This window comes from Aulonocara stuartgranti (assembly GCF_965226115.1).
Source record: "Aulonocara stuartgranti genome assembly, chromosome: 3".
Classification (NCBI taxonomy): domain Eukaryota; kingdom Metazoa; phylum Chordata; class Actinopteri; order Cichliformes; family Cichlidae; genus Aulonocara; species Aulonocara stuartgranti.
This window is the reverse complement of record NC_138941.1, coordinates 51,407,004-51,430,958: the sequence shown is the minus strand read 5'-3', so window position 1 is coordinate 51,430,958 and position 23,955 is coordinate 51,407,004. Positions and strand designations below refer to the sequence as shown.

At 39.0% G+C, this 23,955-nt stretch overlaps 1 protein-coding gene across 1 annotated transcript; it reads right to left on the bottom strand.

Annotated features, from left to right (window-relative positions):
• Positions 1-3,247: 3,247 nt before the first annotated feature.
• On the bottom strand, positions 3,248-18,683 carry LOC309703793 (uncharacterized protein). The gene is made up of 14 exons (XM_082528698.1): positions 18,623-18,683; positions 18,298-18,450; positions 18,036-18,211; positions 17,664-17,831; positions 14,595-14,727; positions 14,324-14,504; positions 13,246-13,387; positions 12,866-13,009; positions 7,605-7,748; positions 5,549-5,607; positions 4,502-5,446; positions 4,314-4,359; positions 4,199-4,225; positions 3,248-4,053 (listed from the first exon to the last, which is right to left on the bottom strand). The coding sequence occupies exons 2-13, from the start codon at positions 18,433-18,435 to the stop codon at positions 4,222-4,224; spliced, it is 2,280 nt and encodes a 759-aa protein (XP_082384824.1). The 5' UTR covers positions 18,436-18,450; positions 18,623-18,683; the 3' UTR covers positions 3,248-4,053; positions 4,199-4,221.
• Between the last annotated feature and the right edge of the window lie 5,272 nt (positions 18,684-23,955).

Sequence of the window (23,955 nt, the reverse complement as noted above, 5' to 3'; positions counted from 1 at the left end):
GAGGACAAAGGAGAGTGACTGGTACTCCACAAATGTATTACCCACACTTTTCTTAGCCACATCATAGTTAATTTCTTTTATGGACAATACTGTTGCTTTTATCTTAATGGAAATGTGTTCCTAAAGTCCTACCTAAAGTGAAAATGTGCCCAGAACACCATTTGCTAATACAATAATGCTAAATAATCTAAACAAGTAAAGAAACACCTTTTCAGTACAATATCAAATATCTGGCATCATCAATGACTTTTTCAAATCCAAAATGCAATTTTTTTTTTTTTTTTTTTTTTACATCAGAAGTATTTAATCAAGTCACTAAAATGAAATGCATATTTTTATGCATCATAACAGGGCACTGCAGTTGCACCAATCTGCATGTCACTGTGTCGCAACTGTAGAAGGACATCAGGTGGGAGTCCCTTTTCACCAGTGCTGCTTTAATTTCTGGACTAAGTGACTCTGAGTTAGTCCCAGAGACAGTGACAGAACATGATCTTAGAAGCTGTGTTCATGGAAAGCAAATTTAATGAATGAGTTTATGACTTGATGCATTCTGGTTAAAGAAATCCTAAAAAGTTGATTCTGTTCATCCGGACTTAGTGTTTTCACTGGGAGAAACGTTTCATCACTCCAATCTTCTTCAATCTCACCTGAATTCAGGTTTCCCCAATCACCGTGACTGATCAATGCTTATGACAATTTGAATATTAATGATCAAGAAACTGACCTCACAGTCCATTGTTCATCAGTGATGCAAGTTTCGGTCCATATGCAAATGTACTGTTTATAAGGTCGAGGAAAGCTGCATTCAGCTGAGACTGAAGAAGATTGGAGTGATGAAATGTTTTTCTTTGAGGAAGTGCCACTAGTAGGCACAGTGTGAAGGGGAACGAGTTAAACTGTATGATTATCTATAGTGTTTAGAGCGTTTTAGAGTGTTTATCCCTGCTGTCTAACATTTTCTGATATGGAACCCGACGTATTAGCCAGAGGTCCCTTTACTACGGTTCGGAGCTGCAGACCTGTTTTATATACGCACAGAATAGTTTTCTATACGAAATCGCTGCAAAAAGTGCAGCCTTACCTAATGTCCTTAAACCTTAACTAATAGTAATAAATCACACAGCAATAGTACATTCATGTAGTTGTAAAAAGTGCGTCAATATATTAAGTACTCCTAAGTATTCAGAATATGTTACTCTTATTGAGTAATGTAACGGAATACGTTACAAAATACATTTTGGGGCATGTATTCTGTAATCTGTAGTGGAATACATTTTAAAAGTAACCTTCCTAACACTGACTAAGAGTGAGCACAGCCTAAGTGGAAAACTGGAACTCAAAGGCCTGGGCTCCCATTTTTTTGGGATTCTCCAAGTTGCCCAAAGTCTATCAAGGTAGGCTAACTCTGTCATTAGTTACTCACAAACTGGTGAGTTGGCTGTTGTAGGTGTTGGTGTAGTAACACTCTAGATAAAGTCAAAATAAAAGCTTATTAGTGAACAATATTAATACAGTAAATAACTGTTGACATTAAAACAAAGAAAAGTTGTACTCACTGACATCAACACTCACTATGCATCGAAGCTCAGAGTGATACTTGGTTCCACTGTGGAAATAAATGAGCTTATTCTTTACATTTTTGAAGATAAGCAAAGAAAGAACCTTGAATACAGACAATATCTTTCAAAGTTTAGAATAGTTTATGGAAATCTGATGTTTTGTTTTGTTTTTCACATTTGAGTTCATGATTGAAATACAAGTAGAAAGTGACCTTCAGCCTTTCCAGATATGCAGCAGTTAACAATATCTTAACTGGGAATGTTTAATAGTACACTGCAGACTCTTTAAAGAAGATATTATTATTGTTAGCACTTGTATCTTGTACCCCACTTTTCAGTTATTTGTTTGTACAAAATGTTTGGAATCATGTATGATTTTCGTTCCACTTCTCACGTGTGCACCACTTTGCGTTGGTCTTTCACGTGGAATTCCACTAAAATTGATTCATGTTTGTGGCTGTAATGTGAAAAAATGTGGAAAAGTACAAGGAGGCCGAATACTTTTGCAATCCACTGTATCTATATGGATGGGTGATGGGTAAACACAGACAGGCTAACAGACCGGAGAATGCTCACTCGCCGGACCAAAGCACAGCAAGGTCCAAGCGGCGGGAAGCTTGCGAAGCGGGCAAGACGCTGAGAGAACACAGGCCGATCACCACACACACAAATGTAAGCTCAATCGGCAAAGGAGACCAACTAGGGGAGACTGGGGCCGAGAGAAAACTAAGGGGACCCAAGCTCAGGGAAATGACTGGGGAGAGGCTAGCGTCCAGGGAGGCTGCCGAAACAGGCAGGGACCTTTACTTGAACTCTGGGGTGTGGCCGGGCAAGCCGGAGTGTCTTAATGAAGAAGTATCCATGTGCCACGACCAAGGGGGGTCATACCCCGTACATATGGAATATGTAACGGTGTGGAGAGATAGTCTCGATATACTAGAGAACTTCAATGCCTCTTCACCTACAAACAAAGGAACATGTTTTTGTAATGACATATTTCCACATATATCCACTTAACACACTGTTTGCTGCTACAACTACACATGTTTCTTTTCCAAATATTTATTTATAAATGACTTATGTATGTATGTATGTATATATATGTATATATTGTACTATTCTTAGTTAGCGTATTGTCTGTCTTGTCTTAATGTTGGTTTAAAATGGAGCACTGTAACAAAAAATAATTTCCCCCAGGGATCAATAAAGTATTCTGATTCTGATTCTGATTCTGATATTTGTAATGTTTCAGCAACTATGAACCCAGATTGTTTTTATTTTCCATTTGGCATCTCATTCCTTTCTTAATTACATTTTTTCCACTTAAGGGAGTTTGTGTCTGGTTTTAAGTTACTCATGTACTTTTTGTTGCATGAAAATAAAGTCATACAGCCATTGTACCTGTCTTGTTAAACCTGTTTTGAGTGTAAAAGCTTGAGACTTGACCTAGAGTATCAGCTCTCAAATAGAAATCATGATTACACAAAATAAGTTGTGTAATCACAACAAGAGTAAACACAATGAGAACAAACATTGGAGTATCTTTTGTCAGGTAACAATTTTGACCTTTGAGTGATGAACTTTATCCAGCCAATAACTTGTAGATTCAGGTTTTTAGATCAAAATAAAATTAAACAACTCAGAGAGATTCACTGGAAAAACAGAGTTTATTGAACAGAATCATATAGAAAGCAAAAAAGAATGTCACACTACACAGAATAGCAAGACAACACAAATCATCAAACTGTCCAGTTTCTATCAACTATTTGCCACATTCTTGTCAAAATAGGCCATAGACTGTCAGAGTATCTCTGCCCCTCTGTTTATTTATAGGTGTTTAATAAAAACTAACATTTTTATTAATTTTATTGCTATGTCTGGTTTTTGCTATTTTATTACTATATTTATGTTTGTATTGAACAGCACTTTGGTCTACCAGGTGTATTTTTAAAGTGCTATATAAATGAAAGACAATGATATATTTTAGCTGTTTTTATGACTTTCCATACCCTTTTGCACGGCCCATTTTTCACGTGTTCAATATTTTTTCCCTGTGTTATTTCTCATGGACAACTGTGGTTTCATTTCTTTGCATGTGTGGATTGGACGGAGTGTTACCAATATCTGGTGAGAATTTCATGTCAATAGCAGCTCTGTTGTCATCTGTAGTGTTGTTATTCATTACTTATTTTAGCCACTGTATTTCTAATAGCAACAACTGATTAGAGAAGGTATAACATGAAAGAAAGAGGACAGTCATTTAACAACCATTACATAAAAAATTAAAATGTGAAATAAATGATTAACAATAATAAACTTCATTCGATTTCATTCAATATTAAAGAAGAACAAAAATGAATGAGTAAATAAACTTAATAAACAGAGAGAATTCAAGAGTTTCCTGCAGGTAGATGTTCGTGTTTTAAAATTAGGTGGTGGCACACTCATCTGTACTGGCTGCTTTTGAGGTCTGGTGCGGTATCTTCTGGTCCTGTCAGCACATGGATAAAAAGGAACAGTGAGCTTCAGTTGTTACTGTCATTAATCATGACTACTAATGCAAACTTTCCCTGAGTTGTAAAAAGAAATTATGTGATACTGTGAGAGGTTCTGTGGCTTTATAAGAATAGACCAACCTCAGGTAGCAATGCGTCCACATTCACCTGAGACAGAAACAAAGACTCACCATTATATTGATAGCAAGAAGAGTTGACTGTTAATGTATATACACATAGACGCATAGATACTTACTTATTAAGGATAAGAGTTGAAAGTAAAGGTCCCATGATCAGAATAACTGAAAGAAATAGAAAACAAAAAACACTGAAAGTTAAAAGTGCTAATCTTGATTAAAAATGTTTATCAACAATGGCTTGCGTGACACTTCAAAACTGGTGTACTAGCTGGAGGGGTAAATGAAAGAGTTGTAGTTGCTTTACTGGTGTGAGTTGCTGCAGTTGTAGTAGTTGCTTTGCTGGTGTGAGTTGCTGCAGTTGTAGTAGTTGCTTTACTGGTGTGAGTTGCTGCAGTTGTAGTAGTTGCTTTACTGGTGTGAGTTGCTGCAGTTGTAGTAGTTTCTCCACTTGTTTGAATTGCTCCAGTTGTAGTAGTTGCTTTACTGGTGTGAGTTGCTGCAGTTGTAGTAGTTGCTTTACTGGTGTGAGTTGCTGCAGTTGTAGTAGTTGCTTTACTGGTGTGAGTTGCTCCAGTTGTAGTAGTTTCTCCACTTGTTTGAATTGCTCCAGTTGTATAAGTTGCTTCACTGGTGAGAGTTGCTCCAGTTGTAGTAGTTTCTTCACTTGTTTGAATTGCTCCAGTTGTATAAGTTGCTTCACTGGTGAGAGTTGCTGCAGTTGTAGTAGTTTCTCCACTTGTTTGAATTGCTCCAGTTGTATAAGTTGCTTCACTGGTGAGAGTTGCTCCAGTTGTAGTAGTTTCTTCACTTGTTTGAATTGCTCCAGTTGTAGAAGCTTCTCCACTTGTTTGAATTGCTCCAGTTGTAGTAGTTTCTTCACTTGTTTGAATTGCTCCAGTTGTAGAAGCTTCTCCACTTGTTTGAATGGCTCCAGTTGTAGTAGTTTCTTCACTTGTTTGAATTGCTCCAGTTGTAGAAGCTTCTCCACTTGTTTGAATTGCTCCAGTTGTAGAAGCTTCTCCACTTGTTTGAATGGCTCCAGTTGTAGTAGTTTCTCCACTTGTTTGAATTGCTCCAGTTGTAGTAGTTTCTTCACTTGTTTGAATTGCTCCAGTTGTAGAAGCTTCTCCACTTGTTTGAATTGCTCCAGTTGTAGTAGTTTCTCCACTGGTAAGAGTTGCTGCAGTTGTAGTAGTTGCTTCACTGGTAAGAGTTGCTGCAGTGGTCGTTGCTATAATTATTTCTGACTCTGTGAATCAAGTTAAGTAGAGATGTTAAATAAAATACATGAATTGGGTACATCAGTAGCAAAATGTAAGACTTGGGAGAAAAGGGTAACGGCTTTGCTCACTGTTTCCAACGCTCACAATGACGCATCGAAGCTCTGAGTAGTACTTGGTTCCACTGTGGCTATAAATTAATGGAGATACATCATTATTTGTGTTACAAATTGTAATTTTTTTTCAATTATTTTGGTTCCCAAAGTATTTACATGCATTCTTAAGCTTGTAAATAATTAATGGTTTATCAGATTTAAAAATATGGTGCTGTACAGTTTAGCAGAGCTCAAAGAATTTTAGTCACACAGTGCTTAATGGATTTATTAAATCACCACCTAATGTAATCTTTATGGCACAGCTGTCTTATAATTTTCTATTTCTTTCTTATTAAGATGCCAAGTTATAGTCATTTGCTTGCATTGGCCAACAGCAGAATGAGAGAAGTCTGTCCATCCATCTTTTGCCTGTAGCTTTTTCAGACTGAGCTCACCTAGGTCTCATGGGCTAAGGCCTAGCCACCAGATACTCACCCTGGAGTCTCTTCCCCAAACCTGGCTCCAGGGTAGGACCCTGGTAATCCTGTCCTAGGCAGGGTGCACCTGGACCTTTGGCTTTTTGCTCAACATAGGGGGTTGTCTGAATTTAAGTGTGGCCAAAAACATGCACTTTATTTGCCTAATAAATACTAATTAATAATTGTTTATAGATGTTTTTGGCAGGTTTCTAAAATATTTATGTTTTTTTTTTTGTTTGTTTTTATGATAGCTGGTCTAATAAATTTTTTAAGTATTGTAGACATTTCCAGGACTTCATGTCATCTTCTGGCTCCAACTGTAACCTCAAAAGATGAAAAAGTTTACTGGAAAAAAAAGTCAGATTTGTGCAAAATTTCAAATGTGAAAATACATGTTAAAAATAATCAAGTAAACAAGCAAACACTTCTAGACAGTGTAGATTTCATATAAAGACAAACATCAAAACAGGTCATTTTATAAAATCTGCAAGAAGTTCACTCTTAAAAAAGTTTAAACTTCAACACAGCCAAGCTTTCTTATACTTTCTTTAAGCAGTCTCAAGGAATGGTTCTCCGGGCTTCTTGAAGGACAGTCAAAGCTCTTTTTTGAATGTCAGCTACCTTCTGATCCATTCTCTGTCAAGGTGATCCCACACTGCTTCTGTAATATCGAGGCCTGGGCTCTGGGGCGCAAATTGATGACTGACAGTTTTCCTTGGTGCGTTTTTTACTGCAATGTGTTTGGGATTATTGTTGTACTCAAAAATGAATTTGTTGTTAACCAGAAACTTTTCAAATGGCTTTGTGTTGTTGAGCAAAATCTGCTGATACTTTTCTGTATTCTTAACTCCTTCACTTTGGACCACACATGTGGTGCCAAACCATAATAGAGATGTCAGTATTTTTGCAAATACTCCTGATCACCTCCATCAAATTTGGATTAATAACTGCTTTTTAGTGCAGTTCTTTTGCAGTTTGGTATACATCAGCCCTTTTTGTCTGTGTTTTGAGTAGAAAGCTCAACTGAATGGCTAGATGCAAACCATGATTTTCAAATAATATTCATGTACTTTCGATAGATTTTTAAGCCTGTAAAATAATTAAGGGTGCACCACACATCAAGCTTAGACATTCAAAGTTTGAGTCTCATAGCTATCTGAGAATTGTCTTGTTGGTGCAAAAATACTATTTTATTTCTGTCAAACTATGTTATCTTTGGCATTTTTTATGGAATCAATTGAAGAAATAGAAAAAAATTATGTGTTTTTGAAACAGGATGCTAGTATAGCAAAGAGCCTAAAGATACAATTGAAAACTCGCTATTGGGGAGTACAGCTAGATACTTACTACTTCCTTGAGTTGGGATGTAGCCATAATGCTTTGATAATTCATAGATCATTACTCTGGAAATGGTCAGGTACAAGGGCTAAACTGAAAATTTGTGAAAAACCAGCCAATGTGTTAAGAAAACTTTAAAAGACCTCCAGAAAACCTGGAGAACACTTACTTAGAAAATAAGAAAGCCCTTCTACTCGAAACCTCCTTATAAGCAAAATATGAAATAAGAGCTAGTCAGGACTTTTGCACAGTACTGTATAAATCAAGTTACTTACTTGGAGTCTGCCTGTATAACAAAGCAGAATGGATAGCTTCCACCATATTCTCTTACAGACGGCATCCATCTCAGACTGAACTCCGCTGGTCCCGTTTTAATCACAGTTACATTAGATGGACCGGTGAACAGCAGCTCAGAGATCCTTCAGCAAAGAGAAAAGCAAAACACCTATTTACAAAGATGTATTATGAATTCAATATTAGCTGTAATAGAGACAAATAATATCATTCCTTTGTCACATTCTTCGCTACCTTGTGAAATCAGATTGCTCAACTAATTACCTGGAAAATCATTACCAACTTCCACAGATGATTTGTAGAGATATATCTCTAACAAGTTCAGCCCTGAAGATCTTATTAACCTTTTCCTTTCACTTACAACAATCCACATTTTCATGCCTTATACCGGCCCTTCAAAAAAAAAAAAAAAAACTTTTTTTTTTTCAAATAATGCTACCAGACACATCTTTTTCCAATAACATGATGAATTGAAGGTGGTGTGACTTTCATTTTGGTGGGGGAGGACCCCTTTCTGCAAGCTGCACTACATGAGGGACATCTCCATTAGGAGGCAAGATAAAGATCAATATTTTACATGTTTATAGTGAAATAAATGTATATTAAAAAATACTTGTATGTGCTTGAATATGTTAAGAAGCATATTTGATTGTTTGTTCTACTTTTTAAAATTTATTTATACAGTAAAACTGTTAATTTTCATTCGTTGCCTCAAGGCAACACTGCGCAGTTAGCCCAATTTTTTTCAGGCAATATAATGCATTTGCATATGTTTGTAGAGATGTGTTTGTGTGCATTTATATGATCATAGTCAATGTTTTTTACTTTACAATCTACTCATAATTACAGGACATGGATGTAAATACCTTTTATCTAAGGAAACCAAGGGAATGTGCACTTTCTGTCCTCAGAAAGTGAGGACAGTGAGCTTTCAGGGAGTGAAATTGAAGTAGAGGAGTGAATCCCTGAATGAGGTTTGCGGGACACTTAGGAGCTCAGGAGTCAGTTGGTAAAGTAACTGTGTCTGTGTGTGTGTGCTAGTGCCCACATAGCAAGCAGGTCTGGCCAGGATCTGGTATCAAGTCGGCACTGCTGGCCAACTTCTGGTATGATAAGACATATGTCATCCAGATATGGGCCAGGCCTGGCATAGATGGCACTGTCTATGTGATGGCATGCCATATCTGGCTTGATTGTGGCTTGGTTTATGTGGCCCAGGCCTAGAGAAAACAGGTCTGGTCCAGATCTGGCATCAAGCTGGCACTTCTGACTGACTGGTGTTTTGGCAGAGTGTATGTCAACCAGATGTGTGCCAGGTCTGGCAATGATGCCACTGTTTATGTGATGGCATGCCATATCTCAGGTGGTAGAGCAGGTTACAAACTGATCGGAAGCTTAGCGGTTTGATCCCTGGCTCCTCCAGTCTGCATGTCAAGAGTGTGAATGTGTATGAATGTAGTTAGGAAGCATTCCGTTAAGCAAAAGTGGGTGAATGTGGCATGTTGTATAGAGCAGTTTGAGCAATCTAGGAGAGTAGAAAAGCGCTATATAAAAATCAGTCCATTCACTGTCTGAACAGAGTTTCGGCATGTTACTTTTGCACTGTTTTGCATGTTCTGGCACATGTTGTTATTGCATGGCTTGATTAAGGTAGACATTAGGCTGACATCTGGGGCCAGAGCTGAAACCGTTCTGGGCCAGCAGTGTGTCTACAACTGGCCCGTGGCTGCACACCACCTACAGATAGCCCACATACCGCAATGAATGATGGCCCTTTGGTGGCCCAGATCAGGTTTGCCAGAGATAATCCACACGTGGGCCAGCACAGGACAACCAGGTTGTCTGAAACTGGCCTTGTGCTGGCCCATGTGTGGGCCACCACTGGCAAACCAGGTCTGGGCCACCAAAGGGCCGTCATTCTTTGCGGTATGTGGGCCATGTGTAAGCACATTGTGTGGACCAGATCCGTGCCATACCAATTTTGCTGTGTATGTGCGTGTGTGGACGTGTACGTATTACTTATTATTGTGGGGACACAAATTTGTTTACACACTCCCATTGTGAGGTCTCGCCTACTTTATGGGGACAAATTGCAAGGTAAATTGTTTAATTTTAGGGTAAAAGTTGAGTCAGGGTTAGGGTAAGAATCAGGCAGGGACTTGTGATGGGTAGAGTCTGGATAAGTCTCCAGGAAATGAATGTACACTTAAAATGATGACAGAGGTCAGTAATTTGCACCAGAGGTACAGTTCAACTGTGAGAGACAGAATGTGAAAAAAAAAAAAATCCATGAATTCACATGGTAGGATTTGTAAAGAATTTATTCGTAAATCAGGGTGGAAAATAAGTATTTGGTCAATAACAAAAATACAACTCAATACTTTGTAACATAACCTTTTTTGGCAATAACAGAGGTCAAACGTTTACTATAGGTCTTTACCAGGTTTGCACACACAGTAGCTGGTATTTTGGCCCATTCCTCCATGCAGATCTTCTCGAGAGCAGTGATGTTTTGGGGCTGTCGCCGAGCAACACGGACTTTCAACTCCCGCCACAGATTTTCTATGGGGTTGAGGTCTGGAGACTGGCTAGGCCACTCCAGGACTTTCAAATGCTTCTTAGGGAGCCACTCCTTTGTTGCCTGGGCGGTGTGTTTTGGATCATTGTCATGTTGGAAGACCCAGCCTCGTTCCATCTTCAAAGTTCTCACTGATGGAAGGAGGTTTTGGCTCAAAATCTCACGATACATGGCCCCATTCATTCTGTCCTTAACACGGATCAGTCGTCCTGTCCCCTTGGCAGAAAAACAGCCCCATAGCATGATGTTTCCACCCCCATGCTTCACAGTAGGTATGGTGTTCTTGGGATGCAACTCAGCATTCTTCGTCCTCCAAACATGACGAGTTGAGTTTATACCAAAAAGTTCTACTTTGGTTTCATCTGACCACATGACATTCTCCCAATCCTCTGCTGTATCATCCATGTGCTCTCTGGCAAACTTCAGACGGGCCTGGACATGCACTGGCTTCAGCAGCGGGACACGTCTGGCACTGCGGGATTTGATTCCCTGCCGTTGTAGTGTGTTACTGATGGTGACCTTTGTTACTTTGGTCCCAGCTCTCTGCAGGTCATTCACCAGGTCCCCCCGTGTGGTTCTGGGATCTTTGCTCACCGCTCTCATGTTCATTTTCACCCCACGGGATGAGATCTTGCGTGGAGCCCCAGATCGTGGGAGATTATCAGTGGTCTTGTATGTCTTCCATTTTCTGATGATTGCTCCCACAGTTGATTTTTTCACACCAAGCTGCTTGCCTATTGTAGATTCACTCTTCCCAGTCTGGTGCAGGTCTACAATACTTTTCCTGGTGTCCTTCGAAAGCTCTTTGGTCTTGGCCATGGCGGAGTTTGGAGTCTGACTGTTTGAGGCTGTGGACAGGTGTCTTTTATACAGATGATGAGTTCAAACAGGTGCCATTCATACAGGTAACGAGTGGGGGACAGAAAAGCGTCTTACAGAAGACGTTACAGGTCTGTGAGAGCCAGAGATTTTCCATGTTTGAGGTGACCAAATACTTATTTTCCACCCTAATTTACGAATAAATTCTTTACAAATCTTACCATGTGAATTCATGGATTTTTTTTTTCACATTCTGTCTCTCACAGTTGAAGTGTACCTCTGGTGCAAATTACTGACCTCTGTCATCATTTTAAGTGGGGGAACTTGCACAATCGGTGGCTGACTAAATACTTTTTTGCCCCACTGTAAGTTAATGCAATGTCCCAAAAAGTGATGGAAACACAATGTGTGTGCGCGCGCACGCATGCATGGGGTTAGGGTCAAATGTTGGATGTATTTTGGTGTTTTATTGTTCTGTGAAATGTTTACATTGTTTATTTCTTGTTTATTTATTTGTTTATCCTTGTTGTACTAATACAACTTATTATGGAATAACTTGGCATTTTACTACTCTTGTTGCACAGTGTTGCCTTGAAGCAACAAACCAATATTTGTTTTGGGGGGGGGGGGGCAGGGTGTCAAATTTTATGATTGATATATTATTAGGGACCCTAAAGCTCCCCCAAATAGGGTGAAATATCATTTTCTCAAAAAATTAAAAAGTCATGCAGTACTTCAACACAGCCAAGCTTTCTTATACTTTCTTTAAGCAGTCTCAAGGAATGGTTCTCCGGGCTTCTTGAAGGACAGTCAAAGCTCTTTTTTGAATGTCGGCTACCTTCTGATCCATTCTCTGTCAAGGTGATCCCACACTGCTTCTGTAATATCGAGGCCTGGGCTCTGGGGCGCAAATTGATGACTGACAGTTTTCCTTGGTGCGTTTTTTACTGCAATGTGTTTGGGATTATTGTTGTACTCAAAAATGAATTTGTTGTTAACCAGAAACTTTTCAAATGGCTTTGTGTTGTTGAGCAAAATCTGCTGATACTTTTCTGTATTCTTAACTCCTTCACTTTGGACCACACATGTGGTGCCAAACCATAATAGAGATGTCAGTATTTTTGCAAATAGCCATAGGTACCACTGTTGTGCCTCTCTCCTGATCACCTCCATCAAATTTGGATTAATAACTGCTTTTTAGTGCAGTTCTTTTGCAGTTTGGTATACATCAGCCCTTTTTGTCTGTGTTTTGAGTAGAAAGCTCAACTGAATGGCTAGATGCAAACCATGATTTTCAAATAATATTCATGTACTTTCGATAGATTTTTAAGCCTGTAAAATAATTAAGGGTGCACCACACATCAAGCTTAGACATTCAAAGTTTGAGTCTCATAGCTATCTGAGAATTGTCTTGTTGGTGCAAAAATACTATTTTATTTCTGTCAAACTATGTTATCGTTGGCATTTTGTATGGAATCAATTGAAGAAATAGAAAAAAATTATGTGTTTTTGAAACAGGATGCTAGTATAGCAAAGAGCCTAAAGATACAATTGAAAACTTGCTATAGGGGAGTACAGCTACTACTTCCTAGAGTTGGGATGTAGCCATAATGCTTTGATAATTCATAGATCATTACTCTGGAAATGGTCAGGTACAAGGGCTAAACTGAAAATTTGTGAAAAACCAGCCAATGTGTTAAGACTTTAAAAGGCCTCCAGAAAACCTGGAGAACACTTACTTAGAAAATAAGAAAGCCCTTCTACTCGAAACCGCCTTATAAGCAAAATATGAAATAAGAGCTAGTCAGGACTTTTGCACAGTACTGTATAAATCAAGTTACTTACTTGGAGTCTGCCTGTATAACAAAGCAGAATGGATAGCTTCCACCATATTCTCTTACAGACGGCATCAATCTCAGACTGAACTCCGCTGGTCCCGTTTTAATCACAGTTACATTAGATGGACCAGTGAACAGCAGCTCAGACATCCTTCAGCAAAGAGAAAAGCAAAACACCTATTTACAAAGATGTATTATGAATTCAATATTAGCTGTAATAGAGACAAATAATATCATTCCTTTGTCACATTCTCCGCTACCTTGAGAAATCAGATTGCTCAACTAATCACCTGGAAAATCATTACCAACTTCCACAGATGATTTGTAGAGATATATCTCTAACAAGTTCAGCCCTGAAGATCTTATTAACCTTTCCCTTTCACTTACGTAGAGTTTGTTGTCTCTGCAGTGATGTTAATTTCCAGAGTCTGATTGGCCCTGTTGTAGAGCTGAGCACCGTTGGCTGGTGTTGGAGACAGGAACTTGGGCAAAAACTCTCCTTCTGCACAGGATGTCACAGCAGTAGTCACTGAAACAATACATAAAACAAATTTGTAAGTCATACTGACATTTTTATACTGAAATAAACTGCCCACTTCAGGTCAGGGATGCATTACTACCCAGGTGGTGGAGTATAAGAGGTCTTGCTCATGAGTGAGGACCTAGTGGAGAATATAGACTGACAGGTTTTGGGTACACCAATGTGTTGTGGTGAAGAGAGCTGAGCATGAATGTGAAGCTGTCAGTTTACCAGTGATTCTATTTTACTACCCTCAGCTAGATTGTAGATATAAGCAGTTAGAAATTAGTTTTCTTCAAAGGGGGCTGGGCTCTACTTTAGGGGAGTACAGCCTTTAATCTTCCTATTGAAAGCAGCATCTTGTGATGGTCCGGGTATGGGTATTTGACTGGGGTGAGTCTGGACTTCTCCCCTAAAGTCATTTTAAAATGACTTTACTTGGCCCCTTTAAATCAGTGTAGTCTGTAATAGGAAATGATGTCATCACTAGACAGGAAGTCAGTCATTTGAGGAGGCTTGTGCAGCATGGTGACCTTAGCTAATTAAACCCAGTGGCATCCACATATTTTCTGCAAATTTCATAATACAAACAGATGATTTATGCTTGTAATCGCTCATTGAGTTACACAAATTAAAGGTGCAAGCAATTCATTACAGCAAGAGTTGTTATTATCATAATTTAATATGTATGATGTAAACCATCCCCTTACAGTCAACTCCTAGCTTTGTGTTTTTAATGAAACTGTAGAGGATTGAATTCTTTTTGTCAGTGTCTGTCTGTGACACAGTTTAAGCTAGTGATGCAACCTTGGACAGACAATGTTTTCACTCCCTGTGAAGATCAGCCCAAATATATACAATATTTTAAATTCAGTGCATATCACTGATGTTGCCAAATATTTAAATATTTATAAAATATGAAAACTTTATAATGTAGACATATACCTCTCAAAATAAATTGGACTGGCACTTTGCTGATAGCATCATTGGTTGTTATTTTTGTCTCTGTCCCATTAGTTTGAGTCAGTGTGATGTTCTTTATGGGGAAGTCCTCCATCATCAGCTGTACCACATACAAGCCTTCAGTAGTGCTGTTGGTGGGGCTGAATGACAGAGTACAAGATGACTGCAAGAGGACAGAAAAAGGACATGTGGTCAAAGTAGCCTAATAAGTTAGTTTTGGGCCAACTATCCTCTAAATGAAAGCCATACTCACTGGTAAAATGGTAAGGAAAGATGGCAAATTGCACGGCTGACACTCTGATGTGTTTCCAAATCTGCATTTAACCTTGTCCCCATCAGGATCAAACATCAACAAGGTGAAATTCATCTGACAGTTTGAAGGAACTCTGTGAATTATAAATATCTACTTAATTAAGCAGCTCAACTGGAACAGTTTTTGGTTAGCAACTTTATTGAAGAGCAGTAAGTTTTTACTGAGCTTATTCATGGACACTAAACATAAAGTTAGTAGTTTCTCTTTGGTGTCAAAAAGGTTTGTTAGTCAGCAGTCATTGGATTGACCAATGCTAGAAACACTGGAAAAGTACAAAGCACTCAGAGAAGCTCTAAGAAGAAGAATTGTACATTGGGAAGGTTACGTGGAAGCATTTCGAAAAAATACAGATTCCAATATCTGTGTTGATATGTTGATGTTGATGTAATGATAGGGTTTACCAGCAGGGGACACTGTATTTAAGAAAGCTCATGAATGCCTCGGGGGGAGCACATAAAAGAAGACTGGTCTGTGACGTTGCATAATGATTAGTGATGGGATTTCCGGCTCTTTTTAGAGAACTGGCTCTTTCAGCTCTGAACCGGCTCTTCAGGTTGTTTTGTTGTTTCAATTAATTTATTATTAACAACAATATAAAATTATGCACAAGGAATTACTAATGTTTTATTTATATATAAATATTTACGGTGGCCCCTAAAGACAAAGCACGTACAAACTCCAAAAAACATTTCTAGCGTTAACTGAACTTCAAAAGCAGAGCTGCCTAGATCACTTAAATTACATATGAAAGCATATGTGTATTGTTTGTGTATTTATACACAAGCACTCATATATATTCAAATAATTAAAAAAAAAAAAAAGTTCATTTACCTGTTATTACCACACACCAAATCCAGTCATTGGTACTTGCTGGCTTGTGTAGCCACTTCTTAACAAAAGCACAACACTGCGCCCAGCATCCTGGAGCACTTCTGTTGTCTTTTGTACGTGTTTTGAGTTTTTACATGCTTTGCGGTTTGTATGTGCTTTGTCTCTAGGGTCCACCGTAAATATACTTTTATTTATTCACTCCACATAAAATGTAATAAATAAATCATATAATACAAAAACCAACTATTTACATTTCAACTTTTAACTATCCATCCATCCATTCACTTCCACTTATCCTTTTCAGGGTCGCGGGAGGCGCTGGAGCCTATCCCAGCTCTCATAGGGCGAGAGGCAGGGTACACCTTGGACAGGTCGCCAGTCTGTCGCAGGGCTAACACACAAGGACAGACAACCATTTACATTCACTCGCACATTCACACCTAGTGGCAAGTTGGATTATTCAATTAACCTATCCCCACAAGCTGCATGTCCTTGGACGGTGGGAGGAAGCCGGAGTACCCGGAGAGAACCCACGCAAACATGGGGAGAACATGCAAACTCCACACAGAAAGACCCCGGCCTGATGGTGGAATTGAACTCAGGACCTTCTTGCTGTGAGGCAACAGTGCTAACCACCGTGTCACTGTGCTGCCCTTTTAACTATTTAAATTTTCAGCTTTTTCCTTTTAAACAAATTTAAAGTGAAACAACACAAAACACTGCAAACCACAACACAATTAAATATAAATTAAAATATGAACACAAAAAGAAGACGCATATTCTCTGTCATATGGACCTGCATGAATAAACTTTCTGAATCCTTTATCATCCGCAACTGAAAATAGTTGTGGATGATTACTATACCTTTCTAATGTGACGTTGTTGTCCCTGGCTCTCTTTCTCTGTCTCTGTCTCTCCCTCCCGCTCTGTTCCTGTGCTACTGCGAGTGTAACTACTGCCCCTCTCCCCTCTTCCCAGCACAAAGCACAGGGCTCGCGTGTGGAGTGAAGCGGGAAAAAAGTGTGAGAGAGAGGGTGAGAGAAAAACAAACAAACAAAAAAAACCCCACAGCTCGCGATAAGGAGCCGGCTCGCGTCGTTCACTTCAAAGATCCAGCTCTAAGAGCCATTTCGTTCGCGACCGACACTAATAATGATGTTAATAAAATGTTTGGAGCAGTAGTTCGCAAAGCATAAGTGGATGCTGTGTTATTTTTGACAAGTGCTATAAAGGCAACACAATATGATCAATTCAAACAACAGCATATATGTGCAAGTTATTTGGATATTTGTGGCAGGGATAGCTCAGTAGGTAAAGTGGTCACCCCATGATCGGAAGGTCGGGGGTTCGAATCCACTTAACGGCTACCCTGAGGTACCCCTGAGCAAGGTACCGTCCCTACACACTGCTCCCCGGGCGCCTGCTTAGTGGCTGCCCACTGCTTCACTGAGTGAATGGGTCAAATGCAGAGAAAAACAAGTAATTTCCCCATGGGGATCAATAAAGTATCCATCATCATTATTATTATTTCACCATTTTATAAAGATTTGGAGGAAGACCCAAATGGTCACCCTCAGATCGGAAGAAAGTGGTTAGGATGTACAGGAATGACCCAGTAATCACCTAGGTTCAAGCCTGACATGAATTGACAAAGTGTTTACCATGAATGAAGCCCCTGGTCTAAAATCCACAACTTCAAGTTCCAAGACAACCTCACTGACAAACCAAATGCCTTTTGGAGAAGAGTTTTAGAGTCAGATGATGCAAAGACTGAGCTATTTGGCTTCAATGAAAAGCGGTATGTGTGGAGGAGTAAAGGTAAGGCTTTCAAACTTAAGAACACTCCTAGGTTGTAGCATCATACTCTGGAATTGTTCTGCTTCCTGGTATATTGCACAAAGATAGAAGAAGGTGGACTACCTCCAAAACAAGATATTTTAGTTGTGTTGCGAATAAAACAGATGCAGATGTCAGTACAGCCCAGAGAAATGTGAAATGTTGTAATTTAATTTTAGGATAAATTGCACTATATAAAAGCACAGAGAGGGCCAAATCTAAAACACACACACACACACACACACACACACACACACACACACACACACACACACACACACACACACAACGGTTTAAAGCTTTCAGCTGTAAAACAGTGACTCAAACAGTCAGCAAACTTACATCATAACTGGCAGGATGGCGGTCTGTGGAGATGAATTTTCTTTGCCAGTGTCGGAGCGGGTCCTCAGGTCTATCAGTGCTTCAGTTGTGATGTTGCTCATGACTCCATTCGTCTCGTTAGCACCAGAAGTCAAGCTACTGGCATACATCCAATTATCACCATGCAGCCTTCAGTAGAAATTTGTTGGAGATTGAGTTTTCACTATGTTGCATGGTGTATATTAGGTTTGTATTATACACTAGGACAATCAAACCTAATATAAAATGTGTTATTATATCATCAGAGTCAATCGCTTACTTTTCTTTTAATAAAGTTCATGTTTAGTTGAAATATTAAAGTTTAAGAGAAGGTTATTCCTAAGATGTACTCACATAACCAGGTGCACATCATTGTCAGGAACCTCACCGTAATAGATTTCCTCCATCTGGCACCACTCTCCACTGATTTCACTGATTTTGTTTAGCACATTTTCACAGCTGTTATTTTGGCAGTTATACAAGGAAGCATTGTAGCAGTAGCGGTTATTCAGTGTATAACGAACAGTCAGCTGTGGAAAAACAGCCAGTATGCTTTTACTAAAGGACAAGAAAATTTAAAAAAGTAAGAACATTTTACAAAAGAAAGCACACATACCATAGCAGATCCATTATCAGCGTCTTTTGTGTAGTATGTAGCTGTGCCATAAAATCCAGGATTCTGGTTTCTCAAGAAGAAAAAAGCCTGTGTGCTGCAAACCACGAAGAAGAGCAGCGGCAGCACAGAGTGCGACATAGTGAGTCTGTTTGTCTGTGGACAAGATAAGATGCACTTTTATCCTAAGCTGAGAAATTACTGTTACAACAGCCAAAATATCAAAATCAATGAAATATATAAAATATTACAGCTCAAAATAGCTCAAAGAGGTTAAAGAGGGGATGAAATACAAAAATTACAAGAGGTGAAAATAGAAAAACAACACCTCGCGAAACCACTTGAGTAAAACCTCGCTAAGCAAAATAAGCAACTGAAGTCAGTTATTTGTAACTACGAAGACAGCCTCTTTCTGACTGACTCATGTATTTTTAACATGGCACGTGATTTAGTTTACAGTATACAAGATTTTATTCCACATCAGTGAGAATTTCCAAGCCTGTAGGACTGAGGTCAGCAATGACAAATACTAATGTGCTGTGATTGCCTAATACAGGCGACAGAAATTAGTTTTATTTGTACGTAATATGTTTGTCAAATGTTTTCTTTTGCCTAACATTTGATTTGATTGGTCAAATGTTTGTATTTTAATCTTTTCAGTCATTTTTCAAACAACTGCATTACCTGCATGTCTTTTGTGGCTGTTCAGTCAATTAATGTGAATTTCTGTGATAATTTCTGTGCAGACTTGTGATCAGTGAGAATAATTTAGGTTTTAAACACTGATATAATTACCTGATTTGCAGCCGCTGTGTATGTTTCAATATTTATCCTGCATAAATGTGGCACTATGCTTACTTACAAATTGACTTTAATTATTTCACTCCAAACTGTTAGCAGAATATTGTTACCCATCAATAAGGTGGGTCTTATTGAGAGGTAAATGCAGCATGTGAAAACACCTAATGCAATGCAATAAGGTGTTTATTCAGTTATGTTAAATAGTATTTTGTGTGTGTTTCTTTAGATAAGACAGCGAGACTTCGGTAAAGGGGTCTTTATGTCTTTTGTCCTTGACAAAGTGACACCAGCGATACCATGAAATGCTTGATCAGCACCCTTCAACGCACTTGGTCGCCACATTGTCGACATACATCAACACTTTATGTATACAGGTTTTTAACCTAGAGCTTCACTGTTTCCTAAACAAACTCACACAGTGAGTTTAGTGTGAAAAGCGAAACTAAAACACAAAGCTGGTAAAGAGGGCACACATGGCTCTCTCCAGGCGCCCTATTGCAGTTTCTTGAACCAGAGTTTAGAGAAATTCCTGCTTTTATATAAAAGAAAGAGATGTTAACTTGAGCCACAAACCATGGTTACTGACTCTGTGAATTTAAGCTGCTCGCTGAAGGTTTTCTTCAATATACTCTGAGTCTCTCTCTGAGTCCTCCCCTCCTGCTGCATCTGAGCTACCTATCTGACACTGATTCCTCATAAATGATGTTAATTCTATATTTTTTTTGTAGTTATGAACACGAACAGTTTTATAATTAATTATTAATGTGGCTTTATTATCAGTCCCAAATAATAATACTGGGAAAATGTGTCACATTTAAGGATTTGAAGATGGTATAGTTTTATTTACTTATTTTTAGAGTGAAGATACTGAAACTTGTTCACAGATCAGATTCACTCATTGCTCATTACGCAATGAGATCAGACGTTTCCAAAGGTAAACTGACTTGAGCCCACATCTGCCCCCCAAGTTTTTCATCATTTTGTTCTGCTTGTGGTTTTGTCAGTGGCTGAATTCGAATTTATAAGTAATTTGAAGGTAAATGAGCTCCTCAACCTTTAGGTCTTTGGGCTTTAAAAAGAAAGAAAAACAGAAATCACTCTCAGGGAGCGGCAGCTACCGGCTGTCACTGGTTGAAGGTGAGGAGGAGGAAGTCAAGGGAAGATGCCCAACGGATTTACTTTACCAAATGGACCATCCCAGCCTTGCCGTAATGGTCTATTTGATTCACCTTTTATTGTTTATTTTATTTTATTTTCACTTGCTGAATGCGGGACAGACCTGACTGGGGAAAAGAAAGGGGAGAAAGAAAGAGGGAAAGAAAAACAGCGGGGAAGAGGGATGGGGCAAAAAACAAAAACCAACAAAATAAGTGTCATGGTCCTGGGTCGTGTGACCCAGTGTTTTGTGTTTAGTCTATTTTGATGTTTATTGTTTGTTTAGGTTCATTAAATTATTCCAGCTCATTTGTAATTATATTACCCTTGTGTTTAGCCTCCCTTGCCCTTCATGTGTTTATATCTGTGTGTCTTGTGTTGTCAAGTTCATGCTGTCGCTTCTGTCATCTTCCCCTGTACTCCGTCTCCCTGGTTCGTGCGTCTACCTGTCATGAGTTATGTTTAGTTCATGTCATGTCTAATCTCCATGTTTCCTGTTTTACTTTGTAAGTCTGTATTCAATGTCAGTGTATTTAGTTTCACCTCTCCTGTCCTGTCGTTAGGTTCATGTGTGTCAGCTGTGCTCCCATGTGTGGCCACTTCCCCTGATCATCCCTCATGTGTATTTAGTCTCTGTGTTTCATGCAGTCTGTGTCGCGTCGTCTGTGTTCCCACCCTCCATGTTGTCACAGCCAGTCTTAGTATTCATAGTTATGGTTTCCTGAGTCTTCATAGTTTTTCCTAGTTTTACTTTCCCAGTTTAGTCATAGTTTAGTTTGTCACTGCATTTCTGCTTTGTCTGCACTCCTTGTCACCAGCCACAATGAAGGCTCGCTTTCAGTTAAGTTTACTCCAGTCTACTCTCGTGTGTTCGCACCTGGGTCCACCACACACACCACCGCACGGTCTGCCTCCTCAGATCGTGACAATAAGCAGACAAAAAGTACATATATCAATCACCTGGATCACCTGTTGAGCAAGAAAAAAAGAGAAAACAAGCAGAAGAAAAAAAAGAGCAACATAATAAACAACATTACGATCATCTATGGGAATGTAACAGTAAATACTAAATATTAAACATTATTGTGCAGCACGTAAGATCGACAGCGCACAGTGTGCTTTGAGGTAGGAGCCAAAAAGGGTGTAGTTTCTGTGTGTGAGCACCCGTGTGTACACCTGTGAACATGAGCGCGCTTGTATTTAAAAGGTTCCTTCATGTAATGATCTGCTATAAGGTTATTAAGATAAGACGGCACCTGATTATTCAATACCTTGTATTTGAGGAGAAGGATTTTAAATTTAAAATTTTTTAAATGTTAAATTCTTCATTTAACAGGGAGCCAATGAAGAACAGCCAGTGTGGAAGAAATCTGCTCTCTCTTTCTGGATCAAGTACTTTTCAGGACGATTTTAGGACATGTCAAAAGCAAGAAAGCAGTTAAACAACTTTTGTATAATGTACACACTGAAGGACATATCCTGGTCAACAATGACTCCAAGATTCCTCACAGTGTTACTTGATGCCAAGCTAATTTCATGACCCCTGAGTGTAAATGTCATTCCAGTCCCATTGCCAAGATTGAAATAATCACTGAAAAGCAATGCATTTGTATGTGTAGATGGACCTGTAATGTGTAATTCTTTACATTCCAGTTATCAAGACTTTGTGTGCCCAAGAGCATGTTTAAAATTAATTAGAAATTGAGCTTTTTCATAAACCAAACACAATAAAGACATGATTTTATTGTTAGTTCCCAACCAGTCAAGCGCTGGTGTTTTGCAAAAGTTGTGGCATCACAGACAGATGTTGGTAAAGATATCTTTGCGCTCTGGGATTTTTTGTGTAACGATAGGGTTTCACTGGGTTTCATATTGAGAATGTTCAGCTCATTAGGTACTCTTAATATCAGCATGCAGGCACATGTGCATTACTTTTTAACGACCAGTGTTTAGCAAACATAATCCAACCAGGAATGAAAAACAAAACCAAGACAGCATTCTTCTGGCAGACAGTTCTGTGATTCAAACTTGAACTAACTTTACAGCCGCGAACTGCAATTATTTTTTTTAAATCTGATGTCAAGTCCATGATATTTTATCTTAAATTAAGCTTGATCTGTTTGGCATTAATCCCATATTATCCCGTATGAAGTTTGAGTTTGGTCAGATCATTTCAGACTTCAAGCCATAGTTTGTCCACACCACCAATCAGCTGTTGACCAAATACAGTTGGCATGGCTCTGTTGTGGATAAAGTTTTCAGTAAGCTTGTGTCAGGCTTATGTGAGTGGCAAGTAAAGGGCATCTCTTATACTGTTAATGATGCATACATATTGGGAGAATATCTGGGCTCCCACACGATTGGTGGGTCTACTGAAAATTTCAGCTCTTGTTTCTATAGATACTGTTGTTAGATTATAATATTATTTTATGCCATGTTATACCCCTAATTAAAGATTGTGAATTATTATGTAGTTTTAGTTTGCATTATTCTCCTGAATTAGAAGAAGCTGACAACTATTGCATTAGTTAAACTGATTTGCATTAAAGTAGACTGCTGATCTATTGTGAATGAATGATATTGTTTTATGATGCATTATACTGCTGAGTTATAAGAAATACTGTTTGCAGAAAAGTCATTGCCTTATTTGTCTGATTAGAAGAGAACAGAATGTACTGGAGTTTTCTGCCCCATCTCAGCAGGAGCAGATAAACAGGGAGCCAAGGTTGTAGCTTAGGCGCTGTGTGAGAGAAAGCATGTGAACGTTTAGGCTTTTTATGATAAGGTGGGGGCCACTAGAGGCTATAAAAGTTTGAGCAATGCTCCACCATTTTGAGATCTGATGCTGTCTGCATACAGTGTCCATCTCCCACGTGTGTGATCATTAAAATCATCGTTTGACTCAACCCGACCGGACCAGTGTTGTTATTGTGGCTTTTTCTCTTGTCTCCATCCCCAATAATTTTGAACCTTAACACTGTCTTGTTACAAAAATGTGAATCTAGGTGTTACGACTGTTGTTGTAATTTTAATATGTAAATCTGAGTGTGCAGGTGCTTCTCCATGATTGGTGCATCCAGAGTGAACGGATCATACCGGTTGGCTAATGACCGGGAGGCAGCACATAAGAAGAGACCGCCATGGACTGTCAGGGGATTCATCCTCAGCCCAACCCAACCGGCAGACTGTGTTCACTGTTTAGCAATATTTGTTTAATGTAGGAGCATGTAAGGGTGGACCGCCTTTTTGTTTGAATACAGTTTTCTCCTGTTTTTGTTAGGTAGGGAGGTAAGTCATTGTCGTTTGGTTTAATTCTTTTGAATAGGTAAGTTTGGTTTACCCCGGAGATCCCTTTTGTTTTTTTGGCCTTGGGCTCACCCCCAAGTTATAACTCGCTCCCTTTCTTTGTTTCTAAATTCACTCATTGTAAATAAATCACTGCCAAAAAGTATTATTTGCGTGATGTGCTGCTTGGGGTTGGACAGGGATGGATCACCCTTATGTTATGGTCGGGCCACGCCTAGAAGGGCCATAACACTAGGTCTAACTCCCTCGCTTTTGCCATGCATATTCCTGTTGCATAATGAATCGCTGAATGTTTTGGAGAGTCGCCCTGATATAACCTGCTAGCAAGGCACCAGAGCCTCTATAGTTTTGTCACTCCTATATAATAGTTTGTCAAATTTAGATGATTATTACACTTTA